We start from the raw sequence: 20814 nt of genomic DNA on the forward strand, positions 1-20814 counted from the left end.
GTCAGAGAGATCTTAGATTTGAAGTTTGCCCAAGTGGGAAAATGTGGGGTGATGGATAACAAGTTTTTGTTTTTGTTTTAATAATTTAAGATTACTGTATTTCCTTACGAGAGGAATGTTCTAACAAACTTCATAGTTGTCAATCAACTCTTGTTCAAATTGGCATACATCAATCTAAGGTTATGGGAATTTTATTTATTTAGAAGTGAACTTTTAACAACTAATAAAACTGGAGTAGGTGGCGGAGACAGGGTGGATGTGAAGTTCATTAGGTCTAAGGAGGTAAAGGAACTACAAGGCTAAGGTACCCATGCTAGTGTCCTCCATGATATTGGGCAGAGGGCAAACCAAACAGGATAGGGCGAGTTTCCAGGGAGAAGCAGTTCTCGCAAGTTTATGGTTCAGAAGGGGTGGTGGGGATGAAGCAGAGTTTCAGCACTGTCTGTGTTGTGTGTGGCAGGTAGTGCAAGCTCCACTTGAGAGGGCAGCAGGGAGGTAATATTTTGGGCTGGGGGTGGGAGATCTTGTTCCAGTTAAGGGCAGGAGATGGAGGCCTAGTGCTACAAGAGTGGTCCCTTGATCAGACACCCAGGGAAGTGAATCTCCCTGGCAACGTGGAATATGACTCCCAGGGAGGAATGTAGACCTGGCACCGTGGGACGGAGAACATCTTCTTGACCAAAAGGGGGATGTGAAAGGAAATGAAATAAGCTTCAGTGGCAGAGAGATTCCAAAAGGAGCCGAGAGGTCACTCTGGTGGGCACTCTTATGCACACTTTAGACAACCCTTTTTAGGTTCTAAAGAATTGGGGTAGCTGGTGGTGGATACCTGAAACTATCAAACTACAACCCAGAACCCATGAATCTCGAAGACAGCTGTATAAAAATGTAGCTTATGAGGGGTGACAATGGGATTGGGAAAGCCATAAGGACCAAACACCACTTTGTCTAGTTTATGGATGGATGTGTAGAAAAGTAGGGGAGGGAAACAGACAGACAAAGGTACCCAGTGTTCTTTTTTACTTCAATTGCTCTTTTTCACTCTAATTATTATTCTTGTTATTTTTGTGTGTGTGCTAATGAAGGTGTCAGGGATTGATTTAGGTGATGAATGTACAACTATGTAATGGTACTGTAAACAATCGAAAGTACAATTTGTTTTGTATGACTGCGTGGTATGTGAATATATCTCAATAAAATGATGATTTAAAAAAAAAAAAAAAAAAGAGTGGTCCCTTGGCAATTGGGTTTAGGGACTGAATTGCACGGTGACACTCCTCAGCCCATCTCCTCCGGGAACATCTGCTCATGGCCATACCCCAGTGGCCTTTGGATGCATGTAATCTTTAGTCTCAGTCCAAACTTCGTACATTCCAGTTGTGAAATCTTGGGTCTCAGGATTAAATAATGCCTGACATTTAGTATGAAGCTCAATGTATGTTAGTTTTCTTCCCCATTCACCTTCCCTTTCCCTCAGCTGCTGGGCAAGGGTGATTGATAGCATGATTGGAAGGGAGAGGAGGTGGTCTTGGGAACCTCTCCAGGGTCTTGGGCATGGCTGATGCTTCATCAGGGCTGCAAAGGAGCTGATTTGCACTGTTGGAGCCTCACCTCTTGCCCACCTCTTCTTTCCATTTCCCAGGGGTAATCTGAGGCCCTGTCTCCCCTCTTCTTCCAAGGAGTAGGCACCTGTGAGTGGACGACCAGGGCCGGTGAGCTACCTGCCATCCCAAAGCCCAGGTCCCAGCCAGCGTGGCGGGGGATCCACCTCTGCTGCCTGAATGGAAGTTAGGAGCTGGGTGCTTGGAAGGCAGCTGCACCCGCCAGGGATCAGGGTGCTGGCCTTCGTCTCTCTGCTCAGCTGCCTGCTCTCCTCCAGTGAGGCCAAGGTCTTCAGTCGCTGTGAGCTGGCTCGAGCGCTACAGGAATTCGGGTTGGATGGATATCGGGGATACAACCTGGCTGACTGTGAGAACCCCTTTCCTCAGGAGGCCCCACCATCCCTTCCACTGCCACTCCTTCCCTCCTTTCTACCCTCCTTCCCTCTCCCTTCTCGCTCACGGGGTGTGGTCTTGGAGCTTTCTGAGCCTCAGCTTTCTCCTCTGTGAAATAAGAATTCTATGAGACGATAGGGAGAGAACACCCAGCACTGAGCTAAGCACATAGTAGGTCCACAACAGATAGCCAAATCAAAACTGCCTCTTCTTTTTCCATTGCTGGTCAAGTCAGAGCTAAAGGATCAGAACAGCACTGTATTGGCCACAAGGATCCATTTAGAGATTCCCCATGAAATTTAGAAAAGGCAAACTGAGCAAACCCGAAATATCGAGGTTTTCAAGCTGGTGGCAGTTTAGGGACACCGTCTGTAAAGTACATTTTTGGACTCGATTTTGCTCTAGTTCCAGCCACCTATATAAATCCTACCTATTTCTTCCTAATCTTGCCTCTAAAGATTTAGCTCTTGTTCATTCACTCAACAAACTCTTGTTGGACCCTGCTATGTGCCGAATAAGGAGACAGTGGGAAGATTGCAGGACTAGGGCTCAGGAGGCCTGGGGACCCGTCCTGACTCCCGCCATCCTGTAGCTGGACATGACCTTGGGCAAGTCACTGTGTCCCGCTGGGTCTCGATGACTTCATCTATTGGAGGGAGTCTGTCCTGACCTCCTCGAGGCAGGAGGAGAGGCTCTACGGGGATAATGTGGGGGGCCCGCAGTGTGAGCGCTTGGGTCTAGGGTGGCCTCGCGCCTGGCTGCCTCTCTCCCCTGGGGCATCTGATCCACGGGCTGTGTTTCTGCCCTACGCAGGGATCTGCCTTGCTTACTTCACAAGTGGCTTCAACACAGCTGCCGTGGACCATGAGGCAGATGGCAGCACCAACAATGGCATCTTCCAGATCAGTAGCCGGATGTGGTGCAACAACCTCAACCCAGAGGCCCCCAACTTGTGCCAGATGTACTGCACCGGTAGGCAGGGCCTGTGCTCAAGGCTGGCTGGGGCTGGGCCCCTGCACAAGCCTTTGCTTCTCTCCGAGATCCACTCGTTCCTCCTGCCTTTATCCCTGAGCGGGTCCTGACAACCTGCTGAGCCTTCTGAGGAGAGGAGGATGGAGTGATGATGAGGATGGGTCCTCTGAGAATCTGATTTGGGGGCCCCAGATAAGAGGCTATCCTCGGAGCTATGAGAATGGAGGGGAGATTTCTCCTGATGGAGGGGCGAGTAATACCTGTGCTTCTGGAGTTGTAAGCAGGCAGAACTGAGTTTAGGATGGAAGAGGATGTGAGTGTGTGTGTGTGTGTGTGTGTGTGTGTGTGTGCATGCATGTGTGCAAGATAGATACAAATTGAGAGAGGGAGGGGGGAGCTGGCTCTGGATGCTCAGATCTTCTCCTGCTCCTTCATCGTGTTTCTCTGCTTCCCACCCTTAGATTTATTGAAGCCGGACCTCAAGGATACTGTTATCTGTGCCATGAAGATAGCCCAAGGGCCCCTGGGTCTGCGCAGCTGGTAAGTAACTTGAGCTGGAGACCCTCCTAAGGCGGTATGGCCTCTTTATGCCAGGTGCCATGCCATGACTTCATGATCTAATCCTTACAACTCCCAAAGGCCAGTAGGACTATCATCAAAGTACTTACAGACACACTGAGTTTCAAGGAGGAGAAGCAGCTCATTGGAGGTCACACATCTGCACGTGTCACGGATTTGCCTATGTTAGGATGATGTCTGCCTAAAGGTCCTCTAGACTTGGGCTTCATAAATTTTTTTTTGAGCTGTGGAATCTGTGTTCAAACTAAATCTTATATATAAGCCCAAGATGTACAACAGATCAAAGAAGAGGTACTTTGCATAAAGTATGGGTGGGAATTCTGCAGCCTCCCCTTTTCAGCCTTCTCCTTTCCCACCCCCTTCCCACCACATGACCTTCAAAGCAGATGGAAGTTGGACTACATCACTGGTTCTTGCAGGTGCTTCTCAGGCAGCTGCCCCACATCTTCCTAGTCTTTTTGATGGGATTTTGCTCCTTAGAGTCTCCAATCTCCCATTTATGCACATTTCTGGATGAGGAAACAGCATGGGGCAGAATCCAGGGAAGGGAAAATATTCCGGGTGCATGGATCACCAGGCCCATAAACAGACGTGGCAGATGATAACGCTGGGTAGGTAGCTTGGAAGGCATTGAATGCCAGCCCAAGAGTGGAAGTGGGAGAGACTAGAAGCAGGGGGGACCAGTTTGGAAGGCTTTGCAGTTTAGGAGAGAGATGTAGGGTCTGGCCTGGGGCAGTTGCACTGGGGAGGGACAGGAGAGGGGTTGGATAGGGACAGATGAGATGTGGCCAGAGAGGGAGGGGGAGATGAAACTGACTATGCATCTAGAGCAGGTTCAGAGATGGGCCCTGGAAATGCCACGGCTGGGGAGACGTGTTGGTCTGAGCACAACTGAAGCCCTAGGAACTGAGTCTGACTGAGGCAGGCTCAGCAGGACGTAACCCACTTCTGTAAAATCAGGAAGGGTGAATGCAGGCTCAGGCACTGATCCAGGGGATGAAAAAGCAGGTTCTTTTGGGTGAAATCAAAAGGATGCTAGGAATAAATTTGTGGCACGTATAGCCTCTGAGAGCTGACTGAGGTTAATAAAAGGAAGTGGATGCGGAAGGTAGAAAGGGTGCTTTTTGTTCATTCCACACAAGCATTGAGAATTCACTCTGAGGCAGGCCCTGCACTGGCTGCTGGGCTTCAGAGATGACTGAGACCCAGGTTTTTGTCTCCAATAATTTCACTGTCTAGTGGGTGAGACAATCAGGCCAGTTGAGCACTCTGGATGATAGATCTATGGCAGTCTCTTAGGGGAACTTGGCCTCTTTGACACTGATGTCATAGAGGACACTAGTTATCAGAGCCTGGGACCCCTGGGAACTTGGAACTCAAGACTCCAAGACCTTGCTTATCTTGCTCAAGATGTCAACTCCTTGGACTGTTGTGAAACTGGAAAAGGTCATGGTCCTGAAAGAGCTTGTGAGTATAAAACTAGAAACAAATGGAAGACCCTGATTGGCAGCCAAGGAGAACTGAGTGTGGACGCTGTTCTGTCATTCACTAGCCATGGACCGTGGGCAAGTAATTTTGCACCTCAGCCTCAGTGTTTCCTTTGGAACATGGAGAGCATAATATCTGCCTGAGCTACTTCATAGGGCCGATGGGGGAGGACTATTAAATGGGTGGCGGGTGTGACCGTGCTATGTAACCTGGCATACACATGTAAGAGGGTGTCATTATAACCAGAAGCAGCATGGTGTAGCAAAAGAGCACTGGTCTGGGGCTCTGGATTCCAGGGCTCCAGGCCTTTGCCACTGACGTCTGGGTGAAGCTGAGCAATTTACTCTGTGTGTCTCCTTTTGTCAAATAAGGAGGCCGGGAAAATGCCTTTTCAGGGTCATTCTCTTCCATTTTCTTTACCTCTTCCAGAGGACTCCTTGCTAGTTAATCCAGTTTACTTCCTCCTCTCCCTCTTGCCAGCCCCTTTCCTTGCCTCGCTTCTAGTTTAGAGACCTGCCTCCTTCCTGCTCTTCTCTGAGCAGTGACTGGAGGCTACAGCTGATATCTTTCTCCTTTCCCGTTCTCCACCCTCAGGGAAGCCTGGAGGCATCACTGTCAGGGCAAGGACCTCCGTGACTGGGTGGATGGCTGCGACTTCTAGGAGCCCCTTGGATGGACCAGGCCACGCACAGCAGGCTGGGGGATGTGGTCTGGTTTCTGACTCAGGCTTGGGGAGACAAGCCAAGTAATAAAGTGTGGTTTAATGTAAATATGGTTCTCAGTGCTCAGTGTTTCCAGGTGGTGTGTAGGCGCCACGGCAGCTCAGTGTCTCTCACCTGCCCACCTTGGCTGGGCTTCAGGTGGACTCCATCCCTAGCGGCCTGGGGGTCAGTATCTCCCTTGCCCACACCTGGCAGAGTTTCCTAGACCCTTTACCTGGGTTGAAGGCTGCCAGGTTTAGCAAAACAAACCCAAACCAACCAACCAAACAACAATAACAACAACAAAATGGGATGCCCTGGGTAAATTTGAATTTCAAATGCACAACAGACAAATTTTCAGTATAAGTATGGCCCAATTATTGCATGGGCTATACTGATACTAAAAATTTATTTGTTGTCTGTCTGAAAAAAATTCAACTTTTAACTGGCGGCCCTATTTGGTTCTGGTATTGTGTACAGCAGGCTGTTTGGGAGTCTCCTTGAGACACTCATTTTCTGAGGCTCTGGTTGCAGTGGCTTCAGTGTCCTCCATCAGAGGGCCTCCCTGGTGGGCTGGCCAGCTGGCCACTGCTGACACACCCCTCCGCTGCAAGTGGAGGTGCACCTCACTGGAGATTACCAGCCGGAACGCGCAGGTGGCTTTCACTGTGCTCTTTAGTGACCTCTAGTGGCAGGAGATTCAAGTGCAGTTGGCAACGATGGTGGCCGTCCCTTCGTAGTTGAAGAAGCCACCACCTCAACAAAGGTGAGTAAGCCACCACCCTTACTGCGGCATGGCCAGTGCAGCTCTCTGCCTTCCTCTACATGCTGGAGTTCAGAAGAAGGCAGCCCCGTCCCCCACTAACTCAGAGCTCAGTGCGTCAGGTCTCCTGTGACAAGATGATGGAGAGCAGTCTCGGGATCACAGTGAGTGTGATGATGGGGTGATCTGTGAGAGGGCTGAACCCTAAGTTCCCATTGAAGTTTCTTTTGGAAAGGCTTTAGAGAGCCCTGGAAGTACTGAACTGTGGATTGAGGCATGGGTGGTGCCTCCTAGGGAGAAGATGGGACTATGACATTGCCCCCCTCCTGCTTCCCGACCAGCCATCTCTGAATCCTACTGGGTCAGCGACACCAGAGGGATGGCTGAGCGCCCACAACTGGCGAGACTCCAGTTTCCTTCTGCAGCTTCTTTCCGCAGCTGGTCTGGTGTTGGCCACTCCAATCCACAGGGGATTAGCTTGCCCTGCCTCCTATCCACCCTACCCCGGCCTTTGGTCCTGCACCCCAAGTCAAGGTGATGAGAAACTCAAGGGCTGACCCTCACACAAGAGGACAGTGGCAAAGGACCAGCTCCTTGCTGGGAGGGAGGTGGATGTGAACAACTAATGGAGTGATTCTCATTAAGTCATAGGTAGGGAAAGCCCACTCTCTTAATATTAAAGCAGACATTGTGTGCCCACTGTGTTCCTTGCAGCATCTAATTTAGACCCTAGAACAGTAACTATGATGTTAAGGTGCCATGGTTATTCCCAATCTATAGATAAGGAAACGGAGACTCTGAGAAGTTAGATGTGAACCAGGTGACCCCATGGTGTGTTCTTAGCCACTGTCCTTTGCTGGGGGGTTGTTGCTCTGTCACTTGCAGTCTCCTCTCCCCATCACGTGGTCAGACACACAAGACCCACCCAGCTTTGGATGATTTGTGCCCACCACTGTGGCTTCACTTCAGGTTTCTGTTGCCTGCATCGCCTGATTGCTCCGCTGGGTCCCATTCAGCTTGTCTGGGACAGGAGCCCAGGAGTAGGTGGAGTGAGGTTATTGGAGCTGAAGGGAGAGCTTCTAAAAGAACTTGGAGGCTCTGGGCTGGCAGTTCAGCCTCAGGAACCCTGGAGTTGTGGCTGGTGGTAGAGGGAAGTTTCAGGCCTGGACAAGGGATCCTGGAAGCCGGCTTCCTTAGGGCTGGGTGGTTGACCAGGAGCAGATGGAGGCAGAGAAGGGGTTTCCAGGGGAGAGTGCCTGGGCAGAGCCGGGGAGGTCTCAGCTGTGGGTGAGGGTTAAAGAGTACATCTGTCCACCTGGAAGTGGAAGCCAGAGGAGCTTTAGGCTCAGAGCCCAATTCTACATGAAGTACTCAGGTTGGTTAGAGGAACCAGGCTGCCTTTGTCATTTCTCTGAGACGATTGTAATGGCCTCCTAAGGGTGTCCCTGTCTTGTTCCTTGTTGTCCGACCTCCTCCCTCAGAGTGAGCTTTCTACCTTGTAACTCCATTGCATCCTGGCCCCAAGGGCGTTTCTCGCCTTCAGGTTCAAGTCCAAGTTCCTTGGCTTGGGAAACAGGGTCGTTCATGATCCAGGCTCAGCTGATCTCTATGGGTTCATCTCTCGACAGTTCAGAAACCTTTCATTCTAGCTGGTTTGAATCCCTGGCAATTAGTTCCCTGAGAGTAGCATGCTGCTTCCTGCTTTTGACTGTCACAACCATTCTTTCCTGCTTTCATTATACTCCAGCTAATAAACTCTGTCCTTTGAATACAACAAGCTGTTTCCACCACAGGGCCTTTGCACCTCATTATAGCTGTTGCTGCTCTAGGTGTTTGTGTGCATGTCTCTTCTCCATCTAGACCGTGCACCTATTGACGATGGAGATTGTGTCTTCTTGGTATATGAATCCCCAGTACCTGGCACCATGCCTGGCACACACTGAGCACGTGGAATATGCCAGTGGAGTGATCGAGTCAGGGCAGAGATCCCAGCCTGATGCTGGGAATCTTCTTCCAGCTCATTCTTTTTTTTTTTTTTTTTTTTTTTTTTTAAATCTTCATTTTATTGAGATATATTCACATACCACGCAGTCATACAAAACAAATCGTACTTTCGATTGTTTACAGTACCATTACATAGTGGTACATTCATCACCCAAATCAATCCCTGACACCTTCATTAGCACACACACAAAAATAATAAGAATAATAATTAAAGTGAAAAAGAGCAATTGAAGTAAAAAAGAACACTGGGTACCTTTGTCTGTTTGTTTCCTTCCCCTATTTTTCTACTCATCCATCCATAAACTAGACAAAGTGGAGTGTGGTCCTTATGGCTTTCCCAATCCCATTGTCACCCCTCATAAGCTACATTTTTATACAACTGTCTTCGAGATTCATGGGTTCTGGGTTGTAGTTTGATAGTTTCAGGTCTCCACCACCAGCTACCCCAATTCTTTAGAACCTAAAAAGGGTTGTCTAAAGTGTGCATAAGAGTGCCCACCAGAGTGACCTCTCGGCTCCTTTTGGAATCTCTCTGCCACTGAAGCTTATTTCATTTCCTTTCCCATCCCCCTTTTGGTCAAGAAGATGTTCTCCGTCCCACGATGCCAGGTCTACATTCCTCCCCGGGAGTCATATTCCACGTTGCCAGGGAGATTCACTCCCCTGGGTGTCTGATCCCATGCAGGGGGGAGGGCAGTGATTTCACCTTTCAAGTTGGCTTAGCCAGAGAGAGAGGGCCACATCTGAGCAACAAAGAGGCATTCGGGAGGAGGCTCTTAGGCACAATTATAGGGAGGCCTAGCCTCTCCTTTGCTCCAGCTCATTCTTGACCCCTTTTCCCTCTAAGGTCGGTGAGGCTGGGTATGCTTTGGTCCCACCAATCACTTTGTATGGGACTTATTTTGACTTGGATATAATTCCTTTTGAAAAAAGCCACAAAATTGTGAGTTATGCCAAAGACAAATGACCTGTAACAGTGAGAAGTCAGCCAAACAAGCTGCTTCCTTCAGAGGCATCGTTTAGAAAGTAGCTTCTAAGAGGCGCGAATCCCCCACCCAAAGCGTCACCCGCAGTCTTTATCAGAGGGTTTTAAAAAACAAAACAAAACAAAAAACACCATTTGAACCCTGCCTAGAAACTAATGAGAAACTAATGTGGTGTGTGTTTGGGGCAGTGGCCGCTGGAGAACAGGCAATTCCTGATGCAATGGACACAGAAGTCACGTTCCTTAAAAACCAGGACACGGGGATATTTGCAGAGCAAATGCTATGGTTACCTTATATGTATGCGGGTCTGCTCATCCCTCAAAATCTCCACATACGTAAAATAATTTTATGAAATCACATTTCCAAGTTTTTCTGTTCATATTCACTTTCTGCTCATTCATTCATTTTGCCATCTGTGCGGATGCACTAGCAGACAAGTGGCAGCAGGTGCTAAAAATTTAAAATAATTATAGGACAAAAAAACTTGAAATTGATCAAATTCTATCTATTCCTTTTTTTTTCTCCTACAAATTGAAATATGACCATCATTATCTCATTTGAGAAGAAATCTTGGTTGCAATTTGTGGAACTGTGGTGGTCTTTTGGAGGTTGGTTTAGCACTTTATAAACCAGGGGGGACTTTGCCTAGGCCCAGGGGATCCCTAAAGGATCACACATGGGATTTGGGCTCTCATTGCCCCCATGGAATTATAGGCAAAGTTTTCCATGTATGCATGCCCATGTGCATTTTTTTTTTTTTTCTGGGGAGAGAGTTCATAGCTTTTGCCTTATTTTCAAGGAAGTCATTGATCCAAACAAGATGCAGAATCAATGCTTTAGGGGAAGAAAAAAAGAAAAGACAGAAAGTGCTTTTGCACATCTGTGCTCATTTAATCCTCATAATGACCTCGAAAAGGCATCATCTCCATTTTACAGATAGGAAAATTGAGTCTCTGAGCTCGGTGGGTACCAAGAAAATATTTAATTTACTTAGAGGCCTGACATCCGTTCTTGGCTTAGACTCATGGTCTGTTAAGAGTTGGAAGCACCAAAGAAGTGCCATTCCACCTCTCTCCTCTTTTTTAGAGGAGGAAACTGAGGCCCAAGAAGTGAAACGAGCTGTCCAAGATCATGGGTCCAGTTTACAGCAGAATCAGGTTAGAAATTCAGCTTTTTGACTCTATGCCTGGAGCCCTTGCCAACCTATTGCTTTGTTCTTGAAAAGGAAGTGAATATTAATTTCATCGGATGTAACATTTAATTAATTAGAAAAGGCTCTCTTCTCCCACTTGTCCTCAGGCTGGATTTGTTCATGCTCCCTGTTTTGTGGTCCCCAGGGACCTAGGGCCCAAAACATGCTCAATCTACTAGACTTAGGAATTCACCAGCAAATACATGCACAAAAAGACTCTATGTGCTAAGATGCTTAAAATCTCAAATGAGTGGAGAGAAAGCCCTCCACTGAATAAATGTGCCCCTGTTTTGGGAGATGACTACATTGACATCTGGGAAAGAGGGGAAGGAGTTTAAAGGGCTCTCGGCACAACATCCCCCTTAGCCGGGTCACCAGGCCCTTTATCCTTTGGCATCTGCCTACCTCCCCTGGTCATTTCAGACACTTTTCCTTTTCACTCCTTTGCCAGGGCCCTCTGGACCTATACGCAGTCATTTAAACTGTGCCTTGTCTGTCTCACCAGCCTTTGCTTAGGCTGCTCTCTGCCTTTCAAATGGAAAACTCTCATTCATATTTCTCCTTGCTCAGATGATAAATTCCTTGAGGGCAAGTGCCCAGCATGTAACAGGCTGTCAATGAATAGGAGGTGACTGAATGGTGAACCTGCCTTCATGCACCTTTCCCTTCCTTGTTCCTCTGCACGCCTCCAACCATGCCAGAAAATGTGATCTGTGCAGGGGAGCGTCTCACCCGGCTGTGCGGATCTGTCTCCTTGGGGCTGGCTGCATACCCCTCTCTCCCCAGCAGAAGCAAATTCCTCGCCCTCTCTGATCTCCGTTTCCTCTTTGTAAAGGGGGAGCTCCTACACTGTGGCCTCTGAGTTTGGTTCTCAAAATCGAACTGAAATCTCTGGGCTTGTGGAGGAAGACAGAACCAGCTTCTCCTTGGGTGTCTGGGCCCGGGTGGGATGAGCTGAGCTTTATCTGGGGAAAACTATGATCCACCAAGGTTGCAGCTGTAGGGTGGGAACTGCCTCTGGCTTCCTTAGTCCCAGTGCACCAAGAACCTCTTTCCAGAGACCAGCTGGAAAAAGGAAAATAAAATAACTCCGGCCTCTCTGCCAAGAACAACAAAGCAAAATCATGCAAGCAGCCAGCCCAGTGCCTGGCACAGCTACTCATGGAAATGTTCACTCCTTTTACTCTTTCCGACTGTAGCAAACCTCACTGCTTCTGAGGTCACATGCTATAGTGTTATTATTATAGCATTCATTCATTCATTCATTCATTTATTTTCTGACCCTCTGAAGTCACTGAGAATTCAATCTTGTCATCTGGACTTGTGAACATTCCAAACTCCTGGCCTTTTTGTCATCATTTTGGTCACTTCTGAAAACATGGCCCATCCCTGAACCTCCCCTGTCCACCATACCTGTCCGTGAGAAAATGACTGCACACATCTACTTGTTTGAAATGATAACAATTTTGAAAACCCCACTGCTCACCAGAAGTCGGACATAAAACTGTCTTTTGTCAACAACCAGTTAATAGTCAGTAGCTGGTTACTGATTATTCTCTTGAATTCACTCTCTTTTCTTTAGTTTAAGTATGTAGACCTGGTTCAAGCTGAACAAAACCAGCATCTCCAAATAAGAAGGAGCACATACCTAATTGAGCCCAGAAGCAATCCAAATTCTTTAGAATATTCTTTGCTTCATCACAAATTGATCTATTTTTTTTTTTTTTTTCTGAAAAAGAAGCCAGAAATCCAATGAAGCAGTTCAAATTGCATCTTAAATGATAGACTTTTTTAAAATCCTGAAACTGTTAAGCTGGAACAAGGCAGAAGCATCAAATAGTGTCCCGACTAACTGAGCAGATGTTTCATTGGGTTTCCGTCCCTTGCGTGAGCTGCTGGAGGACACCCATGGGCGCCCTGTTCCAGCAGTCCAGGCACCAACATGACATTTTCTAACCCGATGCACAGAGATGTTGGTTTGTCTCAGGAGAGGGACTTCAACATCCTGGCAAAGCCTGGAAAAGGGGTTACTCTTACTCCTTCTTGCATTTAGTGAGTCAGCATGGCGGGGCTACCAGTGGATGGTGGGCCGGGGGTCTGCGGTACAGCTTGATCACTTCTGCTAATCACTGTGTCCCTCTAGACAATCCCTCTGGTCCCCTCCTGGGTCTGCTCATCTGGCAAAGGAGGGGGTTGGGCCATCTGATCAAAGGGCCCCTGGTGGGCAGGATAGTGGTACCCAAAATGCCCACTTCTTAATCCCTGGAAACTGAAAATATTACCTTCCATGGCAAAAGGGACTTTGCAGATGTCATCAAGTTAACAACCTCGAGATAGGGAGAGTGTTCTGGATTATTGGGTGGGCCTAATCTATTCCCAAGGGCCCCTACAAATGCAAAAAAGAGGCAGAAGAGTCTGAGAGAGAGAGATGTGACTATAGAGGAAGCTTGGAGAGATGTGACATAAGCAGGACTAGACCCACTGTATCTGGCTTTGCAGACAGAGGAAGGGGGCCCTGAGCCAAGGAAAGCAGGCAGCCTTGAGAAGCTGGAAAAGGCAAGGAAGCAGATTCTCTCCTGAGCCTCCAGAAAGGAACGCAGCCCTGGCAACACCTTGGTTTTTGTCCAGTGAGACCCTTGGTGGACTTCTGACCTCCAGAACTGTAAGAAATATATTTTCGTAGTTTTAAGCTGCTAAATTTGTGGCAATTTTTTTAAGCAAATGAATGCAGGGCTCTTTGCACTCTGCTTCTAAGAATGAAAACCCAGCTTTGCAACAGCCTGGGATGACCCGGCCGAGAGAATGCTGGGGAGGAGGGATTGTGGGAGTGCTGGGTTGCAGCGCTTTCTGGGGGCCCCATTACTGCTGTCTCCGGCCACCACTTGTGCAGGAAGGTGACCGACCTGACTTGTCCCACAGGGCAGGGAAGTAGCACCTCCCCAGCACTTTGAGTCCGAAAGGGCCTCATCTAGTCCTGCATCTTCCCTTCCCACAGGTAGGGTCCTATCTTCATCCTAAAATTGAGGGAACCGAGGCCCAGTGCAGGGTCTCATCCACTGTTACACAACCACCAAGAAAAGAAGGCCATGGGGCCAGGGCTCCTGCCTCCTGCTGCAGTGCTCTTTTCATTTGTCATGCTGCGGAAATACCTTTTGCTCGTGTGCGTGGTTTGGGCAGGTGAGCTCCAGCACGCTCCACCTGGCAGGACTCTGCCTGGGTGCAGGACTGAGGTGCCAAACAGTACTCAGGAGTTGTGGCCCTTGAATGTTGGTGTCTGAGGTCCTCTTCAGGAGGGAAAAGAATCATCATGTGCCCTAAAGCAGCCTGGCGTAATAAGAGGTACTTTGGCATAGTGGGAAGAACGGGGGTAGTGGTCAGACAGCTGAGTTCAAGTCTTGGCTCTGCCTATCCCCAGCTGCCTGAGCTAGGGTAAGTGATTTGGTTTTGCTGACCTTAGTTTGTCCATCTGTAAAATGGGCATAATGAAAGCCCCTTAGAATTGTTGTGAGGATCAAGTGAGCAAAAGGCTGAAAGTATCTAGTCTTTATTAGATACTCATGCATTTGTTCATCCGGTTAGAAGGGCAAAGATGGTGAGTTGCTGGTGGGGACATTCAGGGATAAAGGACTGATGAAGTCACATCACTCTGTTACCTGGTTGCCCCCGTGAGCTCTGGCTCGGGAGTGGCTGCCCTGGGTCCAGGTCCACTGAGACTTTTCTTAATCCATGTGTCTTTCCCCCATCGACAGCCCGACTGCCCCTTGTCCCACGATTTCTGAACTCCAGTCATTCCTGGGGCTCAGGAACCTGTGTGGACCTTCTGGCATTTAAGCCATTTATTTGGGAAGGGCTGGGAAATGGGGTTTCCTGCAGATCCCAAGTCTCTCGGCTCTGACACCCTCAAAACACTGGACTCCTGCACTGTGGTCAGCTGCTGCATTCCTGTAACCCAGACCTGCAAAGCGCTCTGTGCCACCCAGCTTCCTTTTGCAAAAATGTCCAGACCATAGGAGGTCCATCCTACTGACCAATGGAGCACAGTGCCACAGAGCCACAAGGGCCCAGGGGTCGGTATAAAGCTGCGTACACATGTGGCCATCCAGGGGCAGCCCCTGTGAGTTCCTCAGGCACTGCTGATGGAACTCTCCAGATTCCCTGCACCCCCTGGGGTACAGTCAGCAGGGCCCACCAGGGTTGCTGGAAAGCTGGAACATGGCCGCCTGCTCAACGAGACTGCCGGTACAGCACAACGGTGACCTTTCAGGACGTGATTCCCTCTTCCTGATTGTGACGCTGGGCAGAAGATGCATATGCCCACGGCCTGTTCTCAGCAGGGAGACACGACTTCTCCCAGGAACTCAGACAGAGGCATCGGAAACCAGGGGGTGGGAGAAGGGGGTGGGTGACCGTGACCATGGGCGTTGGGCTCTGCCCCCGTAGTCACCTGCCTCCTTGCCAGTGCACAGAGTTTCGCTGCCCACCCTGCTGCATGTGATCGCCTCCATGATGTTGCATTCCCATTTCACAGGTGAGGAAGTGGGTGGAGTTGGGGGGAATCAGTGGCAGAGCAAGGACGAGAACTTGGAGCCCTGGCTTGGACAGTGCCTTCGGCCCAGGCTGCATTGAGGAGAGACGGTAAGTGGCGACAGGTGGGGCAGAGAGAAGTAAAAGCTTAGGCTAGAGGATGTGCCCCTCTGGAATTAGCTTGATGCCACAAGGACAAGCAAAGGGGCCCTCCCACGCCTCAACAGGGGGCCTTCCCACGCTCCTTCCCAGCTGGTCATCCTCTCAGGAGTCCTGGGGAAAGGGGGCTGGGTGCAGAGGAGCCCCCTGGAGGGGACATGGTCTCTTTGTGGGGCAGGGAGATGGGGTGGAGAGAGGGTTGGGGAAGGCTTGTGCATGGAAGGGCTGTGTGTGCCCAGCCAGCCTGAACTCACTGAGGGGGTCAGGAGGAGCCAGGAAAGAAGACACAAGAGCAGAAGGGCGTGCACTCCCACTTTGTGATTTTCAGGTCTGGGCAGCACTCTCTGCCTCCCCCTCTTCATGCCCCGTGGTAGGGTCTGGGATGGTGTCATTCAAACTGGGCTGTGACCCTTAGTGGGTGTGAGTCAACTTACCAGGTTGTGACCAACAATCTTTTAACATTTAGAATAGAATAAAATATAGAGTGCACGCATTTTGTAAAGTTAACTATTTTTCCATAAAACCCGTTTCATCTAGATTCACAGATATATGGGAGTTTTTGGCCTGGCAGGCCTGGCCCTCTCTGAAGTGCTCAGGGAGAACCCTGGGTGTGGACAAAAGGCAGGAGGGACTCAGCCGTTTCCACAAGACCAGCTTTTAATATGACTGTGATTTGAAGCACAAATAAATAAACACCAAAGAGAATGGAAAAGCAAAATGAAACAAAACCTCAGGACATCAAAACCAAAAATAATAAAACAAATATTCTACATCAGATAAACCAAAAAAAGCCCCCCTAATAAAAAAAAAAAAAATCAGACCTTACAGGCTGTGTCACAGGGAGAGAAGAACGAAGTGGGGGCCTTGGATGAGTGAGTCCCAGGCCACTGTGCCGCTGTCACCGGCGCTGGGGTGGGGGTGGGGGGGGCAGGGGGAGGGTGGCGCTGGCCCCTGCAGTGCAGAAGCCCCCCTGGGCCAGCTTGGGGAAAGAGGGTTTGCGGGCAGGGCCATGGCAAGGCCATGCCCTCCTGGTCAAGAACCTTCACAAACGATACTAGGACAGAAACGTAACAGAGAGCTGCGGCTTCCCTCCTTGGTGCAGTTTTGATTCCAGCTTGGCCTGATGGTGACTTTGGGGCTGGAATCTGGTCCCACTGCACGGGTCACAGAGTGAAAGCTGGAAACCACAGAGAGGAATGTCATGTACACAGACAGACGTGGAGGTGGCGCCGTAAGGAGTCTGAGCATGCAAGTGCTTTATACATCTGGCAGTGAGATGTGATGGCAGGTTGGTTCTCGGACAGTTCCAGAGTGTGACTCATCTCTCCTAAGAAGGACGCACAGTGGGCCCCGAGGACGCATCATGGCAGACGTGGCTCTAGCGAGGTTTGGCAGATAATTTGCTACGTGTGCATAGGGGGCTCTTGCTTCTTGCCGTCATCAGGGGCCATCCCACCTGAGCTTGCCGTCCCCTGTCCTGGGTCTTAGGCCTCGAGGTCCGTTTGGGAGGTGCTGGGTGGTCCGAGGGGTGTCAGCAGGCAATCTCCTCCAAGGTCCCCAAGGCTGTCTGCAGGGGCACGTTCACAGTGTGGCTGATGGTTTCAGAGTGGTTTGGCATCGTGTCACAAGTGCTCTGCGGGGAAGAGGGGACCTGGGGGTTATCATTCCGTCATCGCAGCAATGCCCCCAGCAGCCCAGCCTGGGACCCACAAGCCAGGCTCCCTCCTTAGGCTCTCCTGGGCACTGCTGCTCCTGTCCCAGCATCCCAGGCACTAGTTTGCCATCTTGGGACACGAGACTGTCTTCAGAATTCTCACCGTGACCCACCTGGGTGTCCCCAGGACAGGGAGAGGGCCCACCGCTGATGGGGTTAGCCACTGCTGTGAACCCCTCTCCTACAGGGGCCCCCGAGGCACCACCCGGCCCTACATCTGAGTGGTCTTGAGCCTTGAGGCTGGTGGGCTTCCTTCAGGATAGGAGGGGTGGGAGCGGGGAGATGAGCCAGGAGGCTGTGCCAGGAATTGGGCTGGGGGTGTTGGAGGGGAGGCTGTGGCTCTGAGACATTTTGAAGGAAGGAGGGAAGGTGGCTGGAGAAGAAGAGCTGCCATTGTTGAGGGCTTGCTGTAAGCCGGGCACTGTGCTGGGGGCTTCACAGGGTCTTAGTTAATCTGCAAAAAGTTAAATAACCTGCTCCCAGTTGCACAGCTGGGAAGCGGTGGGCTGGGGATTTGAGCCAGGACAGCTGAGTTCAGCTGAGTCCAGCTCCCCTGCATCGCCTTGCCCCCCAGTGAAGCTATAATGAGAATCAGAGGCAGAGTTTGAGCCTAGGAGATAGAGACTCCAACTGAAAGGGGAGCGTAGGGAAAGGCAGGGGTGGAGATCAATTTAGGGTTTGTTGACTTTAAGGAGAAAGTGGCCACTCATTTGGCATGATGCTCCCAAGGCCAGAGGTGCTGCTCCAGGGCCCACTGATGGGTGGGGAAACCCAAGATATCTTGTACCAGTCTGCAAAGAGCTGAGCCTAGGAGGGGGACTAGTTTGGAAGGAGAATGGATACTGAAAATATCCCTGCTTGCATTTTGCCACCCCTGAGGGGCTGAGGGGGTGGACCTACATAGAGCCTCTCCTGGAGTAGCCCTCTGGCTTGGGGAAGCTGGCGTGGGCCAGGCAGGACCCACCCTTAGACATCTCCTTGGTATGAGGTGCTTCCACAGGCTTTGGGGTAAGTCTCAGAGAGATGCTCAGGGCTCAGTTAGAGTGTCCTTGGGTGTTGCAAGCCACAGAAAGCTCTGCAGCAAGGCACGACTCTCCCACCCTTGTTTCACCTTGCCGGGGGACCAGACCCATTAACACAATGAGCTGCTCTTACCACATTCTCATCATGGCTCCCTTCGTCCTCTTCTTTGCCAAGCAGGTCTAATAGTTTCTCTTTGATCAGCTGCAAGAAAGGCAGGGCAGGGCGGGTCAGGCAGGGAGAATGGTGCAAAGGCACAGGGCCCTCCTTCCACCTGGCTTGGCTGGGGAACTGCGGAGGCGGCGATTGACCGGGTTGTGGGCTGGACAAACAGCAGCAACAGCCCGCCTGGCTGGGAATCACAGCCAGGAGGGAACACGGGTCAGGACAGAGCCTGGGCCACCCCATCCATAGGTTTGCGTTTCCTGGGACAGGTTAGCCCTCGAGGCTCAGCACTGGTCTTTGACTGGTTGGCGTAGTCCTGCAGGGGTCTCTGCCCGGCCTGACCCTCAGCAGCTCACTCCCAGCCCAGGTCTGGGGAAGATACAAGCTGTTGAGCACCAGGAACTCTTAAAACTAGAAGCTGCTGTCTGTTGTCTGAGGAACTTTCCGAGGCTTTGTTCCAGCTCCCTCTTGAGGGGGACATCTTCCCGGACTGTCAGCAGCCAGCAGTGGCCAGCATGCCCTTGCTGTCTTCTTGCTCAGGACTGATGAGGATTGCCCGGAAATGCCCCTTCTCTAAGCCTGGCTGGGCCATGGAAGATACTACTCAGGTGAAGGGCCATGTAGAGGGCAGGTGTGTGCCTGCCAATGTGTGTGTGTGTGTGTGCAGGTGGCATGAGTGTGTGCACGCAAGTGGTGCTTGTTTGTAGTGTGTGTGCTTGGTGTGTGTGCACGCCTGTGTGTGTGTGCATGTGTGCACATGGTGTATATGAGTAGTGTGTGTATGGTATGTGTGTGTGCATGAGCATGCATGTGGTGTGTGCATGTGATGCATGTGTGCGGGGTATGAAGCCGCCACATCCCACTTAGCTGCAGGAGGGGTTCAGAGCTTTGTCTCCTCCTTCTCCCTCCTTCCCTGCCAGTGTGGACAGGCCCACTGAGGACAGGACTACAGCTTCCGTTTCTCTTACATCCACCCACCCACCTCGGACTCACTGATCTGGTGATAAACGCTATCGGTGGACAGGAAGGTGAAAGCAGGCTGTGGCCGCTGCTCCTGCCTGCTTTGGTTCTGAGCATCGGGGCAGGATGAAGGCACCCCCAATCGGTCATTTCCCCATGAGCAATCCCAAACCTTACCTCATAAATATAATCAAAGAGCTCTAGTATTGTAAGGATACTAGCACCAATAAACAATCCCATCTGACCTCCAATATCACCTGGAGAGAGAGAGGGAAAGACCAAAGGTTTGGTTTTACTCACACAGCACCCAGTTTTTCAGCACCCAGTTGGGGATGGGACTAATCCGACTGCTGATGGGTGGGGCTCGGGATGGACCTCATGTCCTGGGGCTAACGGCGTGTTCAGTGACATTCAGAGCAACTGGTTGGGCTCTTGCTTTGGGTCGGGCTCCAGGCTGGGAGTAGAGGGACAAGAAGTAGTGGGTCGAGGGCACAGTCTAGCCCTGACACAGGTGCCCTGGGGGGGGGGGGGGTCTTGGGGGCAGGGGACCCAGAGGACTCTCCTACTCCCACCCGATCATTGCATGGCTTTCAGGGCCACATGGAGGCACCTCCCACCCTTGGGATGAGGTCAGAGGAGGCATTCCCTTATCTCCCCTGCCCAAAGGTATGTTTTCAATTTGGTTTCTTTCTAGAGCAGAGTTTCTTCATCCAATGTATATTGAGACCCTTGGCCAAAGGTTTTCTAGACTGGTCTTCAGATCCCTGGGAGACTTTTAATCAGTGTAGATGCCTGGACCCACCTTAACCCTAAAGAAACAGAATCTCTGGGGAAATCAGAATTTTTCAGTGCCCAGGTGGTTCTCAGGCCCACCAGAGTTTGAGAACCGCTCTTGAGAGGTCTGTGGAAGGCTTCAGATGGTTGGAGACCTCCTGAATTGAAGGCAAGAGGCTATGCGGGTTCACCTGGACATTTGTAGGGAGAGAGTCCCTGGCTATTAGGAGACTCTCAGAGGAGTCTTAATCCCCCCAAAACTCAAGCTGCCTTGCCCCAGAGGCAGTGCAGGAGAGCAGAGGGCTCTGAGGCCCTGTGTCTGGAAGGCATGGCTTTGACGATTCCTACCTGCTCAGTAACTTTGCCTTTGGAGATTTGGGGTGATGGTGGTGGTTGTGGGTGGGGGGTGGATCAAAGAGGGTGACCTGTGACATCCCTTCTGGCTCAGCCTCTGGTCTGGGCAGGGAGGCTTTTGAGTGGGTGCTGAGACCTGCTGGAGAGTCCACGCTGACCTCTTCGTCCAAGAACCTCCTGATGTGTAGTGCTGCCCCACTCTGTCCCTGACCAGGGCCGGTGGTGCCCAATACCCACAGACCCAGGTAAACAAGTGGAGATGGCGGAGGGGCTCTTCCTGATGGGGTTTGGCACTGGGCTCAAATTGCTCCCCCATCCCCTTCCTCCCTCCCTACTCTCTCTAATGCCCTTTCTGGAGGTTTGTTGGGGAGTGTGTACTTATACGTGTTTATGTCAGATGTAAGGTGCCTGTGTGTTTCCACATGTGTGCTCTGATACTGAATGTGTAGTGGTCTCTGTGGGATA

At 50.6% G+C, this 20814-nt stretch overlaps 2 protein-coding genes across 5 annotated transcripts in view; one reads left to right on the forward strand and one right to left on the reverse strand.

The window, feature by feature from the left end:
* Window positions 1–1751: 1751 nt before the first annotated feature.
* SPACA3 (sperm acrosome associated 3) lies at window positions 1752–5694 on the forward strand. The gene is made up of 4 exons (XM_037809946.1): window positions 1752–1968; window positions 2808–2966; window positions 3428–3506; window positions 5628–5694. Exons 1-4 carry the CDS (start codon window positions 1782–1784, stop codon window positions 5692–5694), a joined length of 492 nt encoding a protein of 163 aa, XP_037665874.1. The 5' UTR covers window positions 1752–1781.
* A 10592-nt stretch (window positions 5695–16286) lies between these two features.
* ASIC2 (acid sensing ion channel subunit 2) overlaps window positions 16287–20814 on the reverse strand; it is a 1088307-nt gene continuing 1083779 nt past the window's right edge. For 2 of the 4 annotated variants that reach the window (XM_037809350.1, XM_037809349.1), the window contains exons 8-10: window positions 19399–19478; window positions 18232–18300; window positions 16287–16995 (exon numbers count right to left, since the gene is read on the reverse strand). In XM_037809350.1, coding sequence (XP_037665278.1) covers window positions 16894–16995; window positions 18232–18300; window positions 19399–19478 — 251 coding nt within the window. In that variant the 3' untranslated portion in view covers window positions 16287–16893. Of the gene's footprint in view, window positions 16996–18231; window positions 18301–19398; window positions 19479–20814 lie in introns of those variants that run through there. The other 2 variants (XM_037809351.1, XM_037809352.1) reach the window with 2 other exon arrangements.

The sequence above is a fragment of the Choloepus didactylus genome, chromosome 18, assembly GCF_015220235.1.
Source record: "Choloepus didactylus isolate mChoDid1 chromosome 18, mChoDid1.pri, whole genome shotgun sequence".
Classification (NCBI taxonomy): Eukaryota; Metazoa; Chordata; class Mammalia; order Pilosa; family Megalonychidae; genus Choloepus; species Choloepus didactylus.